The following is a 22923-nucleotide window of genomic DNA, read 5'->3' on the forward strand; positions in this document are numbered from 1 at the left end:
TGCCCTTTCCCCAAGCCGTGATCCCAGGTTTTGTAATAAAGCCCCAACGCGCGCAGGTTCCGTGGCGAGTCGAGCCCCCGGCCCCTGCCCCGGCTGCGGCGGGAGGCTCCGAACCGCCCTCGGACGCCGCTCAGCCGGGCGGGGGAGCAAAGGAAGCCCGAGGGGGCCAGGGAGGGACGGACAAAGGCCTGCGGGGCGGCCGGGCTGCGAGACGGCGAGGGGGAACGGGGCGCCGAGGGGCGGCCATGAGGGGAGCGCGGGGCTGAGGAGAAGCCGCAGCTCTGAGGGGAGCGCGGGGTGAGAAGCCGCGGCCCTGAGGGGAGCGCGGGGCGCTGAGGAGCAGCCGCGGCCCTGAGGGGAGCGCGGGGCGCTGAGGAGCAGCCGCAGCCCTGACGGACAGCCACGCCGCTGACGGGAGGCCGCGGCCCGGCAGGGCTGACAGGCCCGGCCCCGCTCGGTCCCCGCTGCCCCGGAAGAGGCGGAGCTGGCGGCGGCGGCCCCACGTGCGGCAGCATGGCGGAGCTGGAGGGCCAGGGTGGCGGCGGCGTGGTCGCCGACCCCCGCGGGGTGCTGCGGCAGGGCCGCGCCTTCCTCGACTTCCTCTGGGACATCGCCAAGCCGGAGCAGGAGGTGCGGCTGGCGGCCACCGAGAACCTCCTGCGGCACCTGCGGGAGGGCAGGAAGGTGAGGCGGCGGCCGGGGCCCGGGCGGAGGGTGCGGGCAGGCAGCGGGTCGGCAGGGCTCTTCCCTCCGCTCCCGCTTGGAAACGCGGCGGTTCGGGTGTGCGGCGGGGGGTCCGGCAGCCCCGCCGGGTGCGGAGCAGCGCGGGCACCGCCGGAGCTGGGTCTCTCTTTCAGGAGGACGAGCTGCAGTACGCCCTGAAGCGGCTGGTGGAAGGGCTTGGAGCCACCCGGGAGGCCGCCCGTCCCGGCTTCAGCTTGGCCCTGGCGCAGGTCAGTGTTCCCCAGGGCAGAGCAGAGCGCTCTGCGGCCCCTCGCCAACCCCAGGCACGTCCTGGGGTCCCGCTGTGCTGCTTGTAAGGAGGCCGGAGGGCTCTCGTCTGTGAAGGCTCTTGCAGGAAGCATAGAGAAACTCCACAGTTTTAAATGGTGCTAGTCTGTTTTAGAAGCACTTACAAAGGCATAAGCTGTACCAATATCACACTCGCGCTACAGGATTGTGTCCTGCTTCAAGACCCATCCTTAATTTGCAAACTTTGGCTGGATTTTCAAGTATGATGCGTTTAGAACTATTGTGATTTCTTAAAATTTACTTGTTCCTGGTGTTGGGCTGTTTATGTGGGAGATCTGGGAAGGCAACACTTTAACATGTGCTTTTTTTGACATGTGGGGGTTTTTTTGCTCCCTGCTGTTTGAGTCTGTAACATAGCTAAGAGACCCAGCAACTGGGATCAGCAGTGGGATCTGACCTCGTCTCGCCGAACAAGTTGATAGTGCAGGAGAGCCTTGCCCATGCTGGAAAGTTTCATTGCTTCTGTTGCAGGGTCATACAGTTGCAGCCAACTGATCTCATTATTAATCCTGTTAAGTCATGTACGGGGAGGGGAAAAAAGGAATATCAGCAAGCATATTTATGTCTACACTAGTTCCTATTCTGGCACATCTACTGACCTAGTTGTCTCTATTCTGGCTTAATACAGCAGCACATCTGCTGCTATGCTGAGCAACTGTTCAGCTCTATTTCAGCTGAACTTGATAAAACTTCATAAAATGGAGGAACTGCCAACTGAGCTATTCCGTCCATCTCCTCAGGTTTTACAGGCTTTTGAGGAAATTCCCATGTGCAGTGTCCTGGAACAGATAAAAGAAAAACATGATCTGGAAAGAGTGAAAAAGGTGAGTCGGCTCATGCCATCCTTGGCCAACAGCTAGTTTAAATTAACCATTCTCTATTCTTTGAAGGCTTGGTGCCTGGGTACTGTACTTTTGGGGTTCTTGCTGAGGCAGATGACTGTAATGAAATAACATAAATATTTGTAAAAAAGGGGAGTTGATGACGTTGTCATCTGGCCCTGTTTTAGCTGAGAGTTGTCTATGTAACAGAAAGATAATCTAGGACAGTTCTTAAACATAGTGCAGGAGGATGCCTAAACAGCTTCATAGATATTTAAGGCCGGATCTTGCAGCCGCCTGGTTCCACTGATCAGAGCTGTAGCTGAACATGGAATCTAAGTGAAGTGAATTTTTTAACCTTCTATTTTTCCTTTTCAGAAACTTGTGAGAAGGGCTGCATTTGGAAACTTTTTTGGAGTTATGGCTCTGTTTCAGTCTGGCCGGCTTGTGAAGGTGACATTACCGTTGTTTTGTTGTTTGTCAGTACTGGTTTTAGGGCTGTCTGAAATGGAGAGAGGGTCTGGAGAGAAAGGCTGGGTCATTGGTCAGTCAGTGGGATGGGACATGAAGCATCAAGTTCAGTTCATTTCTTTTGCATTATCTATGGACTTTTTGAGCTTTTTAAATACCTGTTCCTGACTACAATGTAGGAACTGTGTCAGATAGTACAGGAGGTTCCTCCCGCTCCTGCAAAGAAGGGATCTGTTGTCATATACAGCTGCAAAACACCATTTTGGGAAAAGTTGAGTGGCCTATCAGGAAGCAATTGTGTAGGTTTCGTATTACAAGTAGATGTAAGGGTCTCAAGCGTGGATTATTACCTGAGCCTTCAGTTTAATCTTTGATATATGACCGCTGGTTTTGGCTTGTCTTTCCTTTCTAGGACCGGAAAGTTCTGCTGGAGAGCATCCAACTTCTCCAGCAGCTGTCACATCACCAAGAACACCTCAGAGATCTCCCTCACAAAACTCTCATTGACATCATGTCTGAGGTATAGCCATAGCTTTTTCCTTAGTTTCTTCATAGCTGGAAGCTAAAGGGGGGGGTGGGTGTGTGTAAGAGTGAGTTTAAACTGTGGGAGATGTTTCCTATATTGTTTGTGGGCAGATGCTTTTGTTCTGGGAAGGATGCTCTGGTTTAGCTTAGTCTGATTTCATCATGGACAAACCCATGGTCTGTTTTTGCCCAGTTGGCTTGCTTGGGTGGTACGTTAGACCATGTACTCTTTTGAGTAGAAGTGTGCTGAAAAATCTGGACAGTAAACCTTCTTTTTTATGCACCAAGCCTGGGCCTAAGGTTGAATTTTGGGCTGTTGGGAGTGAAAGGATGTAGGGACATGGAGTAAAGGAACTCCTGAGTATGTAGTAAAAGAAGAGAGTTTGCTTATTTCCTTGTTTTATGTGGACAGTTTGTAGATGTGAAGACCAACAGTGTTAAATTGGAATTAAATAATGTTTTGTATGGAAGTGTTCTGGGTCATTTAGTCTTGATGTTAGGTTTAAATATATTCTGAATCCAATCTTCAAAAAATACAGATTAAAGAAGTTTTTATTTGTTTCTTATTTATGAAAATTTTGGATCCATTTTGCTCTGACACCATTGAATGCAGTTGTTTACGAGCAAATCTTACTTCCCAAAATAAGTTACTTGTTTCAATTATAATTAAACACTAATACAAGAGTGTTTGCTCCTCCCTGGGCTGCACAACTGTGCAGACAGGAGCAGTCAGACAGCAAGAGAACAATTGCAGCTGGAGTCAGTTGACCAGGATTGCTATCTGATGACAGAGTATTGTCCTCCACCTCGTTAAGCACCTGGGGCCTGTAGGTCAGTACTGGTCACATCCGTTATTTATTTTTAGTTGTGTCACCAGAAGGACTATTTCTAAAGTTTCCAGAACACTGCAAGCTTTTGTTGAAATGCCCTACAATGCAAGTATTTTCAAATACTACACAGCAAGTTTGTAAAATGCCCTCACATGTTTCTCATATGCTCTTACCTTTATTCCTGTCTAGGTTCCTGAAACTGTCTTTAAGGAGGTCCTGTTTGACATCTTGCAAAGTGACCTCTCTTCAGCCTTCACATCTCCAGAGAACCTGCACCTCTTGCTTGTGGGCATACAGAAATTTCCCGGTGTTCTGAAACCTGCAAATCTAAAGAAGCTCTTTGGCTCACACACTGTTGTAAATGAGGAAAATATTCCCAGGTAAGTTCTTAAATAAGGAGCATTCAATGCAACGTTCTCAGTCTCTTGGCTAGCAGTGAGACAGATGTGGCTCTTACTCTGATACCTGCCTGTATTTGCCACTGCAGGTGCTGTTAAGGGTTAGGCCCTGACTGTTATGCACGTTCCGAAATTATAGCTCTGTCATTTCTCTCAAGAGGCGCAGCCTGTGGTGCTTAGGAAATATTCTGTGTCCTTCAGCAGGATAAATTTGGCCTTCAGCAATCATCTTCCAGGCCAGATCTCTCACATTTTCTTTCTTCTTCTAGACTCATGGAGCTTCTGCAAAGTGCTGCCAAGTCTGAGAAGAAGGACAAGAAATTGCCTGGTGTAGTGTTTAACTTGCTACAAGTTTCACTGAAGGAAGATGCCTTTGAACTGTTCTGGAAAGAAGGTGTGGAGAATGGGCTATTGAAGGAGAAATCGGGACCCGTGAGGTTTGTTTTAACATTTGTTGTTTTCCATATTATCCTTCTGTTTCTTGCCCCAGTCTTGCTGCTGCCCTGTGGTAGGATGGAGCATACAGTTTCTCATGACAACGTGAGAACACTTACTTTTGGTTATTTAGGTATTCATGAGAAACTTTATAGGGAGCCTAAATCCAGGAGTTGGTAAAATTTGTCTTGGAATTGTGACATATAACAAACTTGAGGTTTCATTAAACTAGGACAGCACATAAAGGTGATGCACCCCGTTGGGCTTGAAGGTGTCTTAAATCTGTAGCTTGCTCCTGCAAGGCTTGTCAGAGGAGCTATACTCTCCCTTTCCCTCTAAGTGGTTGAGAGGGGGGAGTCATTCAGCTGTGTTTGTGTGGTTTAAGAAGGACAGCTCCTGTGTAGACAAACCCTAGTTCTGAAATTTGTGTCTAATACTGCTGGGCTTGTGCTTTGTGGGATGGACTGAGTTAAAATGCCTGGGTATGTTTGGTTTCTGGCATGGTCCGTGTTTTTAAGTAGAATATGGCTGTGGCTGACATCAGAACAGAAACTATTTCAGCCCTTTTTCCAAGTCTAGTACTAGGTCTTTGTAGGATTATTTGTCTGTGGAGACTCATGCTGTATAAAAATGATGGAAAATGGGGAATACAAATCTGTGTGCATTTTGGGGGAGTATAATTTAGTTTGGACCGTAGCAAGGCAGTCTGTGGCTAGGTTTAAATCTTTCTTAGATCAAGCATTTAAAAGTTGTAGAGGTGCACCTACAAAAAATTTTCTTAACAGTGAGAGGAAACCATTTTCCAAGCCTGAGAAGTTTAAGTCTTTTTTTACTTCTTGGGTAAGTCTGAATATACCCTTTGCATGCTCAAAAGTGTTGCTTTTTTAGCTTGATTTCCTGCAGAAACGAGGCTAGTGCTGTCTATCTAATACCTCCTCAGCCCATTGGGCAATTTTAATTAAATTTTACAGCAAGTTGCTGTCAAAACTAAGTAAATTTGTGTAGTCAACAACTAAGAAAGTTTTTATTAGGCCTGTGGAAATGAAATACCTGGGGAGAAGAGATCCAGAAAGTGGACGGAGGAAGGAACTGCTGGTGAGGACTCATCCATTTCTAGGCAGCAGAGGACCTGCTGCAGGGAGAGATCTTGGCAGCTATGCTAGTCAGAAGAAAAGCTTTGGGCAGTAAGATTTTTGAAGACAGAATCCATGAATTTTTGACTTCTGCTTCCCTGCAAGCTCCATGTAGCCTGTCCACCACTTCGCTGTCTTACCCTCGTGTGTGGCTTTACTGCTGTGCCTCTAGCTGAGGGAGTCGTCTTTGTTTCCCCTCAGTCACACGTGCTACCGGTTGCTGGGCAGTGCTCTCCCCTTGTTGTCTCTGGAACAGCTACAGATGGTTCTCAAAGGGAAGGTGATGCAGCAATATGGAGAACACGTGGTAACAACTCAGGTAGGTCTTCTGAAAGTAGTCGTGCTCAGGGCTAAAGACCCTGTCCTGAGCAGAAGTCCTCTCTGCCTCCATTTCTAGTTTCATGTCATCTTGTATAAAAAAAGTTTATGTAGTTTTAGACCTATGATTCTTACTAAAAGTAAGGTTATTGTATGACCACTGGTTGCAGCAGGCTGAGTATAGACTATGTTTAATCGTTGTTGCCTATTTGTGTATTTTTTGTTCAGACTTATTTTAAAGGTTTTGAAATTGTTTGGCGCTGACCCACCTGCTTTCACTGAAATTGCTGAGAAAGCTCTAATGATGGGGGAAGCACAGGAAGGGCAGTCCTCAGCATATTGACAGTGTCATGTCATCCTTTAACAGTCCTTTTGATTTTGTGGGTCCAGAAGCTCCTTTTTGTCTGCCATTGTGCTGGGTGTTGCATGAACATTTGAAGACAAAGACAAAAAGGGACAACTCATGCTTTTGTTTATGTTAGTACTTGTTTCAATAAGCACATCTGAGGTTTAAGCACAAATTTTATTTGGGAATTGGATTTTGGAACTTCTCTTCCTCCTTCCCTCCTGGGAAGCCAGCAAACAACACAGCCCTGCAATAAAGGGTGGAAGAGTAAAAAGAGAATACTGATGAAAACAGGCTTTGGCTTGGCTTTTTGTGGTGACATAATCCTTAGCCTCCTCATGTGGGCCCGAAAATCATTGCTCTGTCTTGGGAGGTGTAGGACTTTGCAGTCTCTCTGTTCTGGTATCTAACCAGCGATAGGTGTGTGTGTTTGCTTTGAAAATAATGCTTGCCATGGTGCCTCACTGTATGGATGAACTTTTTTCAGGCTTTATCCACTGACTTAGCTGTTTTCTTGTTTCTTGCTTTTTATGCTTGTGGCACAGTGAATTAGGCTGAGTTCTTCCACGTGCTGTATGCCTTACGACAAATGTTCAGGCACGTGATTTTAATTTACTTCCTGCAGTCAAATCTGTAGATTTGTACTCATAAGGACACTCGGACTCAGTGTGAGGTTCCTAACCTGCTTGTTTGACCATGTTTTTCAGTTTCCAGACCGATTTAAGTTTGCTTCAGAGATGGAATCATATATAGATGAATTTCTGAGCAGCTGTGATGATCCAGAGAGGCAGCTGGCAGTGATGATTGGCTTCTCTACTCTCACCAATCAAGGCAATCCAGTGCTGCCTGGCTCTTCCAGGGTGATCAGACACCTGCAGCCAATGGCATTGCACAAATACATTGACTGGCTCAAAGACATGTTCCTCAGACCAGACTTGGACTGTTGTTTAGACTTCTCAAGTAATCGGCAAAAACAGAACCAGGAAAATGTAAAGATGTGAGTGCATAGATAATGTGCTTTCCTCTTCTCTTTCTGTTCCATGGTTAGAGTAGCTACCTGTGTGAAGTCTGGTTTGGAGCACTGGTGTTTGCTGGTTCCTTGCCATGCGTTGACAGTCGTCACCTGTTCTGTTTCCTCTGTCCCAGAAGGTTTAGCCCCAGCATATGATTATTTTGCTGGGGCAAAATTCAATTCTGCATAGGAGCAAACACAGTGAGAACCAGCCAGCCTGACTGAAGCAGACTGGATCACCAAAGAAGACTTTTCTTTTTCTAGCCCTGACAACTGCTTTGGCAAAAATGTACAGTGGCTTCCTTTTTCACTACAGATGCTCCAATCTTTGTAGGAATTGTGTATCCCTTTTATCTGACTGTTAAGCTGGCCTGAGTGCTCTCATCTCCTTGGCCCATAGCAAAGCACCCACTTCCATGTATCAAGAGCAGCCTGTAAATACTTATGTCCTTGATAGGCTTTTATAGTAATTTCCAGATCGGAAAACTTCCCAGTTGAAAGTTCTATCCTCCTTAGCACTGCTGCTTGCTGAATACCCATAACTTGGTTGTTCAGCCTGAAGAAGAGAAGGCTGCAAGGGGACCTAATAAATTCTTATAAATATCTGAAGTGTGGGTGTCAGGAGGATGGGGCCAAGCTCTTTTCAGTGGTGCCCAGTGACAGGACAAGGGGCAATGGCACAAACTGAGGCACAGGAAGTTCCGTCTGAACATGAGGAAGAACTTCTTCCCTCTGAGGGTGATGGAGCACTGGAACAGGCTGCCCAGGGAGGTTGTGGAGTCTCCTTCTCTGGAGATATTCAAGCCCCGCCTGGACAAGGTCCTGTGCAGCCTGCTGTAGGTGACCCTGCTTCGGCAGGAGGGTTGGACTAGATGACCCACAAAGGTCCCTTCCAACCCCTACTGTTCTGTGATTCTGTGATTCTGTGGTGCTGCGGGTACTGAGTTACTTGCAGGGGCTTTTCCAAAGAAGAAGTAAGCTGTTAAAACAGTATTGTCAGTAGAGTGGGGTTATACGTGCACTGCTGCAATTCTTGAAGTGTTTTTTAGTGAACTGCATTAGCTCAGTGGGGTAACTAGACTGTCTTTTGCGTAGTGAAAAGCAAACTTGGGAAGATTATATCTCTTCTCACATGCCTGTTGCTTTCTTACTACATAACTTTGCCGTCTTTAGTGTAAAGCCTCTAGATACCTGAAAGTCACCTCTTGCAGCAGTGGCTTGTGTGGTTTGTGGTTATTCTGGGATAGTGTTCAAACTACTGATTGTGTCTACTTCCTTATTGAAAGAGCACAACATAAGATTGCGCGATTAAGAAAATGGATCATCCAACGACTTGCTACTATCATTGAAAGTTCAGCACAAAAAGAAGAGCGCCTTGTGATGGACATTTCCAGGTGAGAATGATTTAATGACTTAATGCCACATGTGGTTGGAATAATTCTGTTTAGCTATATAGCAATATTCCAAGTAAGCTGTCCCTATGACACTAGGCAAATTCAACAGTGGAAATATTTCATAACAGAAGTTGTTCAGGAGACTAGGTTCTGTTTTTAAAATACCTTCTGCAAACTTGGACAAACTCTTGTCGTAAGTAGTTTAGGCACTTAAAATCACCTTAGTCCCATGTTTTCAGTAAATTTTAGGTTCCTAGACTGCTTGAAGATACTGCTTTGCATCAGATCTTAACAAGTATTTATCTGGTGGTTCAAAAATCTTGGAGAATATGACCCAAATCTGGCAGTCTGGTTATTGTGTGGCCTCAAGTGTTGGCACTTTACTTTTGTGAAACCTTGGGCATCCTTCTCTCCTCTTTACCTTGTATACCCTGAGGAAAGGGTCTCATTGTAAATAGTGACTTTTTTTTTTAGTACTTGGACATCATTGAATAAAAATGTGGTGAAAATCTGTCGCTATTTGGTTTGCACGCATGGGCTGGTTTTGCTTTGTTATGACCAAGGTACCTCTTAATTTTTCCCTTGTTTCTGTCCATTCTAGGTTTTGCTTCTTCCATGCTTTCTTTGAGGCTAAGAAGAAGACTTTCCAAATACGTGAGACGAACGTCCTTCTGTCAGAGCCGCTAGATGAACAGGCTCATTCAGTGGCAGAAAACTACTTGTTTGGGTAAGGATTTTGCTTGCATGCTTTAAGCTTGGAAATTTATCTTTTTTCCTGAGCATAAGATCAGCCTGCAAATGGCAGGGCAAGAGGTTTGGGATTGTGAGCTGCTCTTGGAGCATTTGTTTGACTCCAGGACCAGGAAATGGCTTTTTTTAAGGAGATCCTAGATGGATTTCCCAGAGATCCTTAAATTTTGTCTAATAAAAACATAAGTTTACATGGCAAAGCTGCGGAGTACGTGTGCGATGATCAGTTGGATGTAGAGCTGAGCTTAGACTGCTTTTTCTCATAAGCTTTCTGTTGCCTCTGTTGCAAACTGGAAATGGAAGGACCCAGGAGAGAGGTGGTGGGGCTGTGCGGGTTGCTGTTGACTTGTCCGCTCTGCATGCGGGCTGCTGATGGCTCAGCAGTCCTCCCTGTTCTAAGAGAGATAGAGTTGGTTTTAGGTGACTGCCAAAGCTGGTACTTCAGCCTCAGTAGAGGGAAAGCAGAGGACATGGTGGGACACAGAATGGGAGACCACTGAGAATAATATTTAGTGTCCTTGGGGGCACCAGGTGTGCTTGGGGACAGCGAGACAACGAGCTGTATATTACTGTGCTTGGATACAAGCATGGGTTGAAACTTAAGCTCTGTGGTTTTGTGTTGAAATGAGTGACCAGAGCTCTGGCATGAGAGTGCTCCACCGGTGGATGTTATTTTGGAAAGTGTGAGAAGGCTGTCTGGTTCCTCTGACAGTAACATGCTGGCTGTTTTTCTTTGCAGGTTACTTCAGACTTTAAACACCCTGACTGTTTTGGGGGATACAGCAAAGGCTGCAGCCTTGAGGGAGAAGCACGTCCATGGTGTTACTGCAGATGGGAAGCTGTGGATCTTTCTCCTTGTTGAGTATGCCAACAAGCTGCTCTCCAGTGAGCATGTCAAAGCTGTGAAGCCTTTTACCAAGGGACAGAGGGATGCCTGGGAGAGGTGAGAGGCTTGAGGAGCTGGGTGCTGGGTTTGTGAGATGAGGAAGGTGGAAAAGCCCTAATCTTAGTCTCTCTTTGGGTCAGTAAAAGAGAGATTGTGTTCTCTCATCTTCCTGCTGTTGTTTTGGCTGCCATAGTAGAGCCGTTTCAAAGGCAGTGGCAGTTCTGTTTCTTCCCTTTGAGTATTCTGCACCTGTGGCTGGATTTTGGGATGCCTTTCTGTTTCTGATCACCCCGTTCCTTTCTTCCTGTTCCTTCTGTGTGTTAATTATATGAAGGTGGCCATGTCCTTTTCTATTTTTGCTCATAGTCCCTCTCCCAAACATGATTGTAACTCTGCTAATCTTTTCTCTTAATAATGTTTGTACTAAATTCTCAGTGACTCTTCTCTGGTGCTCTTTTCTGATCTTGATTTTCCATAAAGATCTATGCCTTGGCTGTAGTATTAGGAATCTAGCCTGTACCCAAGTGCAGAGTTTTTTAGAAGCCACACACCGTGAGATACTGTTGTTGGGTTAAGATTGTGTACTGTATGTATGTCCGATTTTAATAAATTCAGTGTGAAGTACAGAAAATGGTACTATAGTTTTGGTCATGTTTTTAGTTTGATCATAAGAGAGGGTTTGCTGTTGTGGTTGTGAAAGACTCAGAGGGTTTCTTTCTTCAGAACACTTCAGGCTGTGAAGAATCTGCAGAAGGAAAATAAATCAGACAGTGCCAAAGTCATTGCTTTCCAGCAACTTCTGCTTTTAATGGCCATTTGTCTTTTCAAGGTAAGACCTCTGAAGCATATCTGAGTGGTGTAAAATGGGCTAATAGCTAGGCTTTCTGAACACTGAGCTGGAGAGTTTCTTTATGTTCAGAGATCCAATCTTTCACAGCCTCTGGCTTCTGAAAATGGGCAACTGGCAGCTAATAAACTGTGATTCTTACAATGACCATAGATATCAACTTACAGGCGCAAAGCTTGGTCTGAGCAGTAGTTTTGCCCTTGATTTGCTGCTGAGTGGAGTAATTTTTACTTAGTTTCATATTTTCTTCTGCAGAGGGCTTGTAGTAGCTGATTTTATTATCTGTACCTATTTGGAGAGGTGCCTAGATTTGGGGTTTGTTCCTTCTGTTGCTGTTGGTAGTGGGGAATTTGGAGAGGATGTTTACGCTCTGCTTATGATCAAACAGAATCAATCTGAAACAATGGATGTTCTGAGTGACCTTCTGAAATGCACTGAGAGGGCATTCAGCAAAGACCCTAAGAAGAAAAAGACTGGTGAGTTCTTTCTACAGAAAGAAATGGAGGGGGATCATTAATGGCTTGTCAAAAGACAGAAGATGGCAGTTTTGCATTAGTGAAGCGCTCTGACTGCACGGGTTCTGGCTTATCCCCAGGAGAATCCCCTCTCCTTCACTCTGTTTCTTTGTCTTTCTAAATCTCTTGTCTCTTGCTCCAGCTCTCTGTCTGCATCCTCGGTGAGTTGTGTTCGTGTGTGCCTCTTAAAGGATAGGTGAGCTTCAGAGCTGGCCATTGTTCAGATGAGCAGTGTCCAAGGGAGTTCACTCTTTGAGTCCTTGTTCTGTGCTGTCCAAGAGCTTGACTGAAGTGATATCCATCTGCCAAGGCAAAGCTGAGGGCTCTCCTAACAGCTGGCAGGCCTGAAACTTGGTACTTCCAGAGCTCAAGTTCTGGGCAAACGAAACGTGTCCTGTGTGTAGATACAGCCTGTTTGCTGATTTGGGCTAGTCCTCGTTTAGGGCCTGCGGAGCCAGGTTGGGACTTGACCAGGAAAGAACCTGGCTTGGTCTTCCGGCTGCCTCTCTGACTGTGGTCTTGTTGTCCTCTTTAAATCTCTCTGTAAATCTGAGGGTACTGTGAAAATAAAAGCTGTAATTCTGTGGTGGCTTGGTTGTATGTAGATCAGGATTCCCAAACTTTTAGACTAATGGACCAGTTTCAAATGTCAACACTTTTCATGGACTGCAGTGACTCCTGATTTTATTGGAAACACTATAATAAAATGTATATGCCTTTGCTGACTAGCTGCTGATTGCTTTAATGTGGCCAAGTAAGTGTCGCGTGGCTTGCCGAACTGCTAATCTAAGTAATGATTTAATGAGTAGCAGGTTTTGTTACCTGGTAAGGCTTTGCGGTGGCCTAAAGACAATTTTAGTCATGTTTATGGTTAATAACCTCCCAATACAGCTACAGTCGTAAGCTTCACACTTGAACATTTCTGGTCTGTGTTGCTGAATGCGTACTTCTGATGGTCAGCCAGAAGGATTATCTTTTTTTCCTTGGTGAATATTTCTTTAGTCTCTTATTGACGTGCCAGTGCAGTGTTTTTACGCTTTCCTGTCACTGTTTGTTCCTGTGCAGGCAACGCAGAGCCGGGATGGGTTGAGGTGATGGTGGAAATCCTTCTCTCTCTCCTCGCCCAGCCCAGCCTACTCATACGTCGGATTACCAAGAGCGTGTTTGTACGGATATGCCCTAACCTGACCAAGAGGGGCTTGCAGCTGATCCTGGATGTAAGTGAGGCATTAGTAGGGCGTTGTACTGTTCGCCTGTCTTGTCCCTAACAGATATACAAGCATGTCTCTGGGATTTTGGGATTAAATAAAAGCCTTCTTGATCTGGAAAATATCTGACATAATGTGTGCTACTGAATTTTAGAAGTAGCTTGCAGAGACTTGTTTTTTGGGTTTTTTTTTCTTTTTTTTTAATGGGAACCTGAGATCTGCTAATTTTAAGCTGTATTCTTTGGTAGTTTTAGGCTGAAGAAATTCCTGAGCCAGTTTATATAGCTGGTAGATTTTATATGTGAGTATAGATGGTAACAACTTTTTTCTAGAAAGGCTAAGCATAAAGGTGCTAAAAATAAGGGAGACGGAAAATCTGAATTGACTGTACCACTGAGTAAGGTGGTGGCTCCTGGGAGAGTAATATGTGGATTGCAAAGATGAGCTGTTACGTACTTTATATGATGAACCTAACACTTCATTTGTAACAAATCAAAATGTGTGATGTCACCAATCTCTTCAGTTTTCTCCACCTTTTTTGTTTCTTATTAGAAAGAACTTAGTGTATTAACAAACATGATATTATAAACCAGAAAGTTGAATGCCCTTACTTACTGTTTCATTATTCCGCTGGCTTACTGTGCCAAAATTCCTGTCTGTTCAGACAGAAATTCATCAAAGCAAAACACTGAAAAAACGCAAGTCCCTCTTTTTCACAGGTTCTTGACCCATACCAAGAGCAAAATGAAGAAAGTGCCGTTGTTGTAATGGAAGAATCGGACAAAAAGGTCAAATCTGCACAGAACATGGTAATTGATGTGCCATTGCCAGTGGCAAATACTCTTCGGACCTTTACTGTTTAAAAATTATGTTTCTCCTGATCTGTGGTAGTAGATGTAATTGCATTTCTCTGTCTTGAGTAAAATGGGCTGTTATTCTATTACGATTTATTTTTAAAGTTCAACACACAAATGGCTTGTTGGAAGTGCATGTTTATTAGTCTCTTGGCCTTGACAGAAGATGCTGTTGTAGGTATGGCTGTTTGAATAGATGACTTCCTCAGAACAGATGACTGCATCCTGAAATTAGCACAGGCCTCTCTTTTTTGCAGCCACAAACTGAATCGTTGCTGTGACGCACAGCCATCTGAATTCAAGATGTTGGGTTTTAAGATCTGCAGAGATTTGAGTCACAAAGCGTTGCAAACATCAGCAGAAAGGAGAGTCAGATGGGGGCTGTTACTTCGGGTGTTCCTTGGAAGCTTCTTTGCATTTAATACGACAGAGAAGTCTGTATTATGTTCTGCTTTTAGCTCTTGTGAAGACCTGGTGTCTCATTATCTGGGGACTGGAAGCAAGGCAGTGGGGTGAGGGGAGGCTTGAGTTTTTATTGCTGAACAGTGATACACTGATACACCTGAGAACTGAGTAGGGGTTGAAGAATGGTGGGGTCAGGAGATGAATTTTTCTTCCTCAGGACGAGGAAGGAAGCAAGGACTCCTCAGATGAAGATGACACTGAGGAAGAGAGTGACAGTGGAGATGAGGAAAAGAATGGAGAAGTTGATGATGATTTTCGCAGTCAGCTGATGAATGTTCTCCAAGCAGGGAATGCATTGGTACGTTTTCACTGCCTACCTTAATACAGATACCAGGAGGTTTGGGGTGGTGAAAGATTACCTAATACCTGCATGCTATCAGAGCCCATGCAGTGAGAACTCTGGCAGTCATCTTTGTATGGCAGTTGAAGCAGGAGGTCAGGATCTGCAAAGCAAGCTGTGAGCAGAAGTCACGTGTTCTTTTATTTATTGTTAGTATGTCTTGAGTGCTTTAGCTTGTCTAGTCCAACCTGATACAGCTTGTATTCCTACCTGCAATAAACGAGATTGATGTCAACTAAAGAAATGAGATATTGTTAGGTGGTGCCTGTGTTGGCTGGCCTGTGGAGGAGTATGAGCCCTGTAGGTCACTCTGGAGACTTCTTGTAGCAGTATTGGAGTGTGGTTTAATGATTCATGTAAAGGCTGCAGACATAGCAACACACTAACCCCTTTACTGAAGGAGCAACAGCACAGAGGGAGTCAGTGTCGAAACCTCAGCCTCTTCCCTCTCCTGATCCTCTAGCTCTGTGCATTAGTACTGTGCAGCCAGAATTACCTGATAGTCTAGAGGTAGCTCTGTCCCTGCTATGAATCCGATCTTGGCGAAGTACGTGAAATGACATGTTGTTTTTGCATTCTAAAAACAAAAGGGAGGAGAGGAGAGTGATGAAGAGCTGGATGACGAGGCTATGATGGCTCTTGACAAGAACATCTCAGCCCTTTTTGCAGAGCAGCAGAAACGGATCCAGGAGAAGAAGAATGCAAAAGAGAGGATACGGAAAGAGGAGATCCTACGCAGGGATTTCAAGATTAAGGTGGGCGATGAGTGTTTGATGTGAAGACTTCTAGCTTACTAGCATGTTAGTTGTAGCCTACTGCATGCCGTTAGCTACTTAACACTGAACGGCTTGTGCATTCACGTATGTCATAAGCTCCTGGAGGCTGAGACTGGATTGTTCTAGCTTTGTACAGCACCTGGCACAGCAAGGTGGTGGTCAGTGGCTGGGGGCTTCACACACCTACTTCAAAACAAAAAAATAGGACTGTGCTATCAAAAGGTGAACTGTGGTTTCCATTTGCTGATCTGAAATACTTCAGTTTATTACATCCTTCCCCACACCTACCGAAAGGACAAGCTTGATGTGCCTTAGTGTGGTATGTATAAAATCCCTCTGGTAATTTTACAAGCTTCTTTGTGGCTTGTTATGCTAAGAAGATCATGAGGATTATGGGTACCACCCCCTGGTTGTTTGTGACTGTAATGCTGACTTCAGGCCGCCTGGTGTCAGCATGGACTGTCCAGGATATTCAGGCATCCAGGGACAGCTCCGGCCTCTCACGTGTACAAATGTCTGGTGTCGGATTAGCCAAGATGAAGGCTGAATGGTGTAGCGAGCCAGTGCCTTCACTGCAAGTTGGTTTGGATGCTGTGCTAGAAGAGGCTGATTTTATGCTAATGCACTGTTTGGAATTCAAGGGAGGCTTGCAGGGGTGACAACTGTCAGTCAGTGGTGCTAACAGAGATCTGTGCCATGTTATAGCGACTGCAGGTCTGGCCAGGGGGCAGTGATTCTCCCAGCTGCTGTTTCTAAATGGTGTCACTGCATGAAATAAGGCTGAAGTCAACAGACAGCCTTTAATCTTCAGTTTTGAAGTTTTTAGTCTTCAGTTTCTCATGCCCTAACAGTACAAATGATGGCAGAAGGTGTACAGATCTGAGCTGCAAATAGTTTTCTTCAGCCCCCTCCAGCTGCCTGAAGCACCTGCTCTGGGTGGATCCACCATGTTGTCCTGTCTATATTAGTTCTCACGTCAGTAACTCTGTGTCTGCAGGTGCTGGATCTGATTGAAGCGTTCCTGGTGAAGCAACCGGAGAACCCCTTGGTGTTTGACGTCATTGAGCCCCTGCTTCAGGTGATTGAACAATGCATGACCTCAGACTCTGAGAAGCAGGAAGTTGACTTCCTCCAGAAAACAGCCCATATCTTCCAGTAAGTGTCTGTAGTTCTCCAGATAATAGACAGTGGCTTTTGATAGACACTAGTGGTGTTGGTTGAATCCCAGAAATTGGCCTTTCTAAGGTTGAAGATCGTAGATATTCTTATAGATTATGTAGAATTAGGTTACCAGCACCACACACACACACATACACCACTTAGTAATAACCTGCCAGAGAGAAATTAAGATCCTACCCTCTAAGATCAAGGGTAGATTTGGACTAGATATAAGGAAGAATTTTTTTACAGTGAAGGTGGTGAAACACTGGAACAGGTTGCCCAGATGCCCTATCCCAGGAAACATGCAAGGTCAGGCTGGATGGCGCTCTGAGCAACTTGACTGAGCTGAAGATGTCCCTCTAGAGATGACCTTAAAAGGTCCCTTCCAACCCAAACTATTATATGTTCCTGTGATTTTTGTAGTCTAAGGGACTTCAAGTGTCGAACCTGTTTGCAGGTGGAAACCTTAAGAACAAACATTGGTATTGCAGGCACAGTGCCGTGTCACTGAATATCTCCACAGGCCTCTGACCTCCAAGTCAGACTGTGCAGCAACTCCCTAGGCTTACAGAGTTGCTACTGTGGCTGGAACGAAACTCCCATCAAGTTATTCTGAAGACAGGCAGAGTGCAAATTCTCTCTGTTCATGGCCAGAAATGAGGCACGATACAAGCTAGACACAGACATAATGCATGGTGCATGACATGATGTGTCCTCTGTTCACCGCTCCCTGACATCCTCAGCACTGCTCTAAAGCATTTTTAGCTCTGTTCTCTACTCCCTTTTGAGAAGCAGTTCTGCACTAACAGGGTTTGAGGCAGCCAGTCCCCTTTGTGGGAACTCTGGAGGAAGGTTGACTGATGCTTAAATAGGTGCTTGAATGTGAAGAGAAAGTCTCCTCACCCTTCTTCCCATAGCAATGACTGCCTCTTCTGCTGCCCACAGCTGGCGCTGTTTTTGTGTATGTGTTGCCCTGAGCCCAGTGGTGAGGGTTCATAGCCATCTGTTCCTCAGAGCTCGTTCTGCAGGTAATGGTTTCGGGTTTGTTTTTAATGCTCTTTCAGGAACTCATTGTGCCGAACTAAACAGTACTGCAAGAGAGTGGATGCCCTGCAAGAAGATTTGCATGCTTTTGTGGAGAGGCTTGTGAATAAAGCCTGCAAGCACACTGAATCTTCAGTGGCACTGTATTATTTCAGGTAAGTGTTAAAAATGAGCATTTCTACTCAGTGCTGTGACCATAGCTGGCCTGTGAGCAGGCATAATGTTTCATGTTAAAACAGTTCAGAGAAGCGATAGACTTGATGAAGGTTGGGTGCCAGCGTCTGTGTCTTACGTGAGGGCTCGTCAGTCATCGTGGCAGTCTGAAGCATTTTCAAACAGATGTCTATTTTTTGGTGATGATCATCTGTGGGCTTTGTGATACTGGAATGGTCTGGTACAGCTTTGCTGGTAGTGATTGATAGCGCTTCCTTGAGGCTTCATTGGGGAGTAATGAATTGTGTGTGATTCAGTGTGGGGATGAGTGTAATTTATAGTCAATCTGAAATGGTCATTCTGCAAATACTCTGGTTTCCTGTCTCCATGATAGCACAGGGAGGACAATAATGATTATGAGTCCTGACTGTACGCACCGGTATTTGCTCCTTTGCCACTGAATGCAGGTGAATTAGGATAAGCCACATGTCTGTCTGTTAGGAAACCTGAGCAATCTTGCTGTTCGCTGGTGTAAATTGGAGTGCCATTTACCAGTAGTTGCTCCTGTGACTTGCAGGTAGTTTCAGGAGGACTTTGATACTCAGTCTGTGTATGCAGTGGCTACCATATTCCATGGTCAACCCAACCCTGTGTCATCGGGCAGTGTTAGCTTGGTGGCACACCTGGCTTGTGGCTGTGCAGGAACCATGGTACTTACGGCAACACAGGGCTGGCTGTGTGTGCTGCATGGCTCCGACAGCTTCCTCGCAGTGACAGTCCTGAGTGAAACTGTGCCGATTAATACAACATTTCTCAAAAGCAGCAGGCTGTCTGCATGCTCTCTCAGTTGCTATGCCTGAGTCCTCCAGCCACACAGCAGCCTGGGCTGAGAGGGTTGCACTGCAGCGCTGGCTGAGCTGTGCAGGCTTGGAAATCCTGAGTGAATGCAGAAGTCCTCAAGAGTGCTAGTCAAAAACATGAGCTTGAGGAAACCAGGTTGATGGTGGGGATGTGTGACTGCAGTGACAGATAATGAAATGATGCAGCCTCCTAAGATTTATTTGTCTTTAAGTCTGGCAAGAGTGGGTTAGACTGAGAGAAGGGGCGTGCTTGGGTGCTTTAGCCCCCTTCGTACAGAATAAGCTGCCTGCATCACTTGGCCTCTGCTGTCAGGTGTCTGCAGTAGCACCGTAACACTGTGGTAACTGCTATGTTCTCTGCTTTTCCTTTTCTTTTTTAGTGCCTCATTATACCTGCTCAAAGTGTTGAGAGGAAATGTGTCTGATAAGTCGCCAGCTCCTCCTGCCTCTCTGCCAGAAAAACAGAGCAACACCACCCCGCAGGCTTGTCAGGTAAGACAGCAGGCTGCTCGAGACAGTGTTTTTTGCCAGTAAGGTTGCATTGCCCCGTTTCGTTGAGTGGGTTTTGCTTAGTCTCACTGTTTCTGCTGTCTGCAGATACCTGTCTCCATGATTTGTTTTCCATAAAGCTGTCGTGTTCCCATCCCCTGCCGGCCTTCGCCCTCTTGCCTTTGCAGTGCCTGCTGCCTGTAGCCACCAGGGGCTGCTGGTGTACAGTGGATCCAGGTTAATTGCCTAAGAAGCCTGATGTGTATTTATGCTGCTCTCCTGGCTGATTTGCTGTTTTTCCCATTAACCTCTTGGCAGTCACTCTTGAGTTGTTTCCTGGGAGGGTGCTGAGGAGCAGGGAGGTACAGGACAGTGATAGGTGAGAGTGAACTCTTGTCTCTCTGAGGGTTGGGGTGAGTTATCTCAGGGTGACGAGAGTGTGGAGCAGCCCTGATTTCAGTGGTAGTTGTTTGCAAGGAGACTCTTCATGCAGTTGTGCTATGGGTGCCTATTACTCGGGGAGACTTAGTGTCTGGTTCCCTTTCACCTACTATCTCTGCTGCGTTTCACAGGTCTCTGAATTTGTTGACTCAATATATTGGGCAGGCCACTCCAGTCACCTCCACTAGAAATCTGGCAAGTAGTGTTTCACCAGCTAGTCTGGTACTTGCCTCTGAACCTCTCAAATTGCGTGCAGGAATTAGTAATGCCTTAATCCTGTTGACATTTTGTGGGGGAGGAAAATAAACAGGACTACCTCACGACAAGGGAGGGCCTTGAAATTACAAACTCTGAGATGATATTAGCAGCTGAAAAGATAGCCAATGTTTCTGAGGCTTAGTGAAAGACCATGAGTGTTAATCCAGGCAGCTCTTGTTCTGTGCTGGGCCTTTCTGGGAAGAAAAACAGATCTGTGGGGAATATAAACAACATACTTGACGTTGAGGCTAGAGTGAGACATGCTTCACAGCATCGCTGTACTTCCTTGTCCTTCCCAGGTAAAGCTATTATTCCTGCAGGAACAGAGCTGTGGTCTTCATCAGCCGAGAACACAGCCAGCAGCTGAAGTGAGTTGCTGCTTTGAGGGAAGTGACACAGTTGAGTTTGTGGGATGCTGCTGGTGCTGACATTGTGTTGAGGCCTGGAAGGTTTTGCCGTGGGGAACCAGAGACAAAGGTGTGGTGTGTTTCCAGGGAGCAGTGCTTTGTGAGCGTAATCCGGAGCTTTTCAGTAAGCAGCAGAGTGGAACTAGAGCAGACCCAATGATGCAGTGGCTAAATTTATGGAAAAGCCTGTTACTACAGAAAAAAATGTTTACAGTAAACATTGCGTGGGAGGAAAAATGCTTTTTTTTTTCCTGCAGATGTGTATGTCAAAGAAGTGTTAAGTATAGACACTTCACTGGGAAACTGAGGTCCTGGATTTCAAGATCCATCTACTCTGTTCCACTCTAGCCTGTGCTCTGCTGCCGTAGCACTGGAAGTTCAACCTGAGAACGGGACACAACGTTAACATGGCTTTAACTTGCTACATAGCCATGGAAAAATTGATTGGGCAGGGGTTCACAAAAGGACCATCCACTGTTGTGAAGATCACAGGTTTGACCTACTGGGCCTTAATTTTTCTTTCTTCCCAGAGAGCTGTGTTTCCCTGGCAGTAGGAGAAGAGTCAGGAATGTCAGGACGCAATGCTCCGCACTGCGCTCTTTATTCCCCACTGTGTTCTTAGTTCAGGTCCATACGGCCTGTGCAGGTCTCAGCTGGTTGCTGGGTGTCTGGATTTCTTGTTTGCCACCAGAGTGGGATATGAGGGCATTTACACAGATCTGGGATTGCTGGATCCCTAATCAGGGCTAGGGCTTCTCTGCTGGGTACCTAGAAATCCTGGACATAGCTGCTAAGTGTGTGGTAGATCTAGATATCTACAGATGATAATACCTACAGATTCAGGTAGCTCTACAGCTGAGAACACCGTGTGCACAGCACAGCTGCTGCAGGATGGTCTTTGAGTGGTCTGTGAACCTAATGTGTGTTGGACATGCCTACCACAAAACCTGGAAGTACGGCCCCCACGCTACACCACACTACATCCAGTGTATGGGGTCTTTCTAGAAAGCTGTGCTGCCCTTCCATAACATGGTCATACTGCTGTCGGTACTTGGGAGAAGAGCATGTTTGGGGCCCACTTTGTTGTTTCTTCATGGTTCTGTGTTGTATCTCGTAGGCCTGTATCGTAGAAACTACCCAAGAATATCTGGTTGTTTGAAAAATCTGTGTGCACTGGTTGAAATTAGTTACTTCGTTGCTAGTCATTCATCCATGCATTTCACTGGGATTTTTTTTGTTCTGCTTTTTCCCTATAGCTTTTGAGCACCGGTTGTTTGGATATGGAGAGAGTGACTGTGATATATCAGCAAGCACTGACACAATTCTTGACTAAACGGAACAGTGCCCTTACAAGCTCCATGTTCTGTGATCTCTTCAGACGCTTCCCGGTAAGTGTTGCTGACTCTGTGGTATTTGTCTTCCAGTGGCTCCAAAGTACAATTGTAGTTCTAGGGAAAGTAGGGAGAGAAACTTCTCCACTTTATTGAGGGCTTTTAAAATGGCTGTAAGGTTTCCTAGGATCTTCACCTGCTCAGACTCTTAATACTGTGCGTTTTGATAGCAACTCTGCAGAAGGCCAGGATCTCATTTGTGGTTTGGATTGGGATACTGCATGGAGAATGCAGATTAACAGAAGGCTGCTCTTTAAAGCATAGCCTAAGAAGCCCTATTTTTTTACCAGCGTTCAAGACAACGTGATTGAGCAAGGTTTTCACAAAGGCAGAAGGGGTAAGCTTGTTTAAACAGCTAATGTAGCTCTGGTCCAGCTTTGCTCTGGCTACATGCTCAGTTTCTCAGTTTTATTCCAGGAAGGCTGTAGAGTGTAAAGCCTAATTGGAATCCAATCTGAAAGCCGGATATTCAGACAGTATCAGTGTCTGAAATGTTTGAGGTATTTCCTGCAAACTTGACCCATGCCTGAAGCTGGTCTCCACTATGAGGACAGCCAGTTTTTAAGAAATAGGCCTTGGGTCTGAATGTTGTACAGTTCTTTGGGGATTTTTAGGTCAGAATGTGATAGAGACAGTTGCCGGAAGCCCTTTCTCAAGGATTTCAACCTTTTAGAACTGATGCCTGATGGGAGGGTGGGAAGAAACATAGGCTTGTGTAACTGGGGGAAGATGCTTTCAGACTCTGAGGGAATCCATGCAGGAGAGAGTTCTTTTGCGTACCAGATTTCTTAGGACACCAGCCCACGATGCCACCCACGTAAGCTAGTGAAATAGGGGGAGGAGAAGGGTTGTGTGCTGCCCACGTGAACAGCAAGCTTAAGATCACATCTGCAGGTTTCTAGATCCTGTGGGTTCCATGTGACTGTTCCTTGCAGAAATGCCTTTTAAAACCTTTAAGCTCATCCATTTTATAAAACAAAAGTAATGATACACACAGATATGGGCCAGTTTAAAGCTGGACTTTGCCAACTTGCTGGAGCTATCTGTTCTTTTACTAGTCTTCTTATCCTCAAAAAAGAAGCCATTTCAGGTGGCGTGGTTGGAATAATCATCTGCACAGTATGTCAGTGAACTGTGCAGCAAACTGCTGTCCATGCTTTGTCAGGACCATACCTTCCAGTGCCTGATAGATGACATTAGAGGTAGGCCAGTAAGGTATTTGCAATCCAGATGCTTTCTCATTTCTTTTGTCTGGATTCTTTGTGCCCCTCAATTTGAAAATACTCTTGTCTATAAACATAGAAATTGGTGGATTAGGCCAGAACAGAGGTTCATCAAGCTTTGCTGACAAGTACCCCTCCTC

At 45.6% G+C, this 22923-nt stretch overlaps 1 protein-coding gene across 1 annotated transcript in view; it reads left to right on the top strand.

Annotated features, from left to right (window-relative positions):
- The first annotated feature begins 318 nt into the window (after positions 1-318).
- MYBBP1A (MYB binding protein 1a) overlaps positions 319-22923 on the top strand; it is a 59474-nt gene continuing 36869 nt past the window's right edge. The window contains exons 1-22 of the mRNA XM_075440485.1: positions 319-684; positions 858-953; positions 1773-1856; positions 2232-2306; positions 2737-2844; positions 3869-4059; positions 4347-4514; positions 5847-5964; positions 7017-7306; positions 8608-8715; positions 9317-9442; positions 10205-10408; positions 11075-11180; positions 11587-11674; positions 12779-12930; positions 13641-13730; positions 14398-14538; positions 15171-15335; positions 16354-16511; positions 17582-17716; positions 18955-19066; positions 21426-21557. Coding sequence (XP_075296600.1) covers positions 514-684; positions 858-953; positions 1773-1856; positions 2232-2306; positions 2737-2844; positions 3869-4059; positions 4347-4514; positions 5847-5964; positions 7017-7306; positions 8608-8715; positions 9317-9442; positions 10205-10408; positions 11075-11180; positions 11587-11674; positions 12779-12930; positions 13641-13730; positions 14398-14538; positions 15171-15335; positions 16354-16511; positions 17582-17716; positions 18955-19066; positions 21426-21557 — 3018 coding nt within the window. The 5' untranslated portion in view covers positions 319-513. The remainder of the gene's footprint in view (positions 685-857; positions 954-1772; positions 1857-2231; positions 2307-2736; positions 2845-3868; positions 4060-4346; positions 4515-5846; positions 5965-7016; positions 7307-8607; positions 8716-9316; positions 9443-10204; positions 10409-11074; positions 11181-11586; positions 11675-12778; positions 12931-13640; positions 13731-14397; positions 14539-15170; positions 15336-16353; positions 16512-17581; positions 17717-18954; positions 19067-21425; positions 21558-22923) is intronic.

Source organism: Opisthocomus hoazin, chromosome 20 (assembly GCF_030867145.1).
Source record: "Opisthocomus hoazin isolate bOpiHoa1 chromosome 20, bOpiHoa1.hap1, whole genome shotgun sequence".
Taxonomy (NCBI): domain Eukaryota; kingdom Metazoa; phylum Chordata; class Aves; order Opisthocomiformes; family Opisthocomidae; genus Opisthocomus; species Opisthocomus hoazin.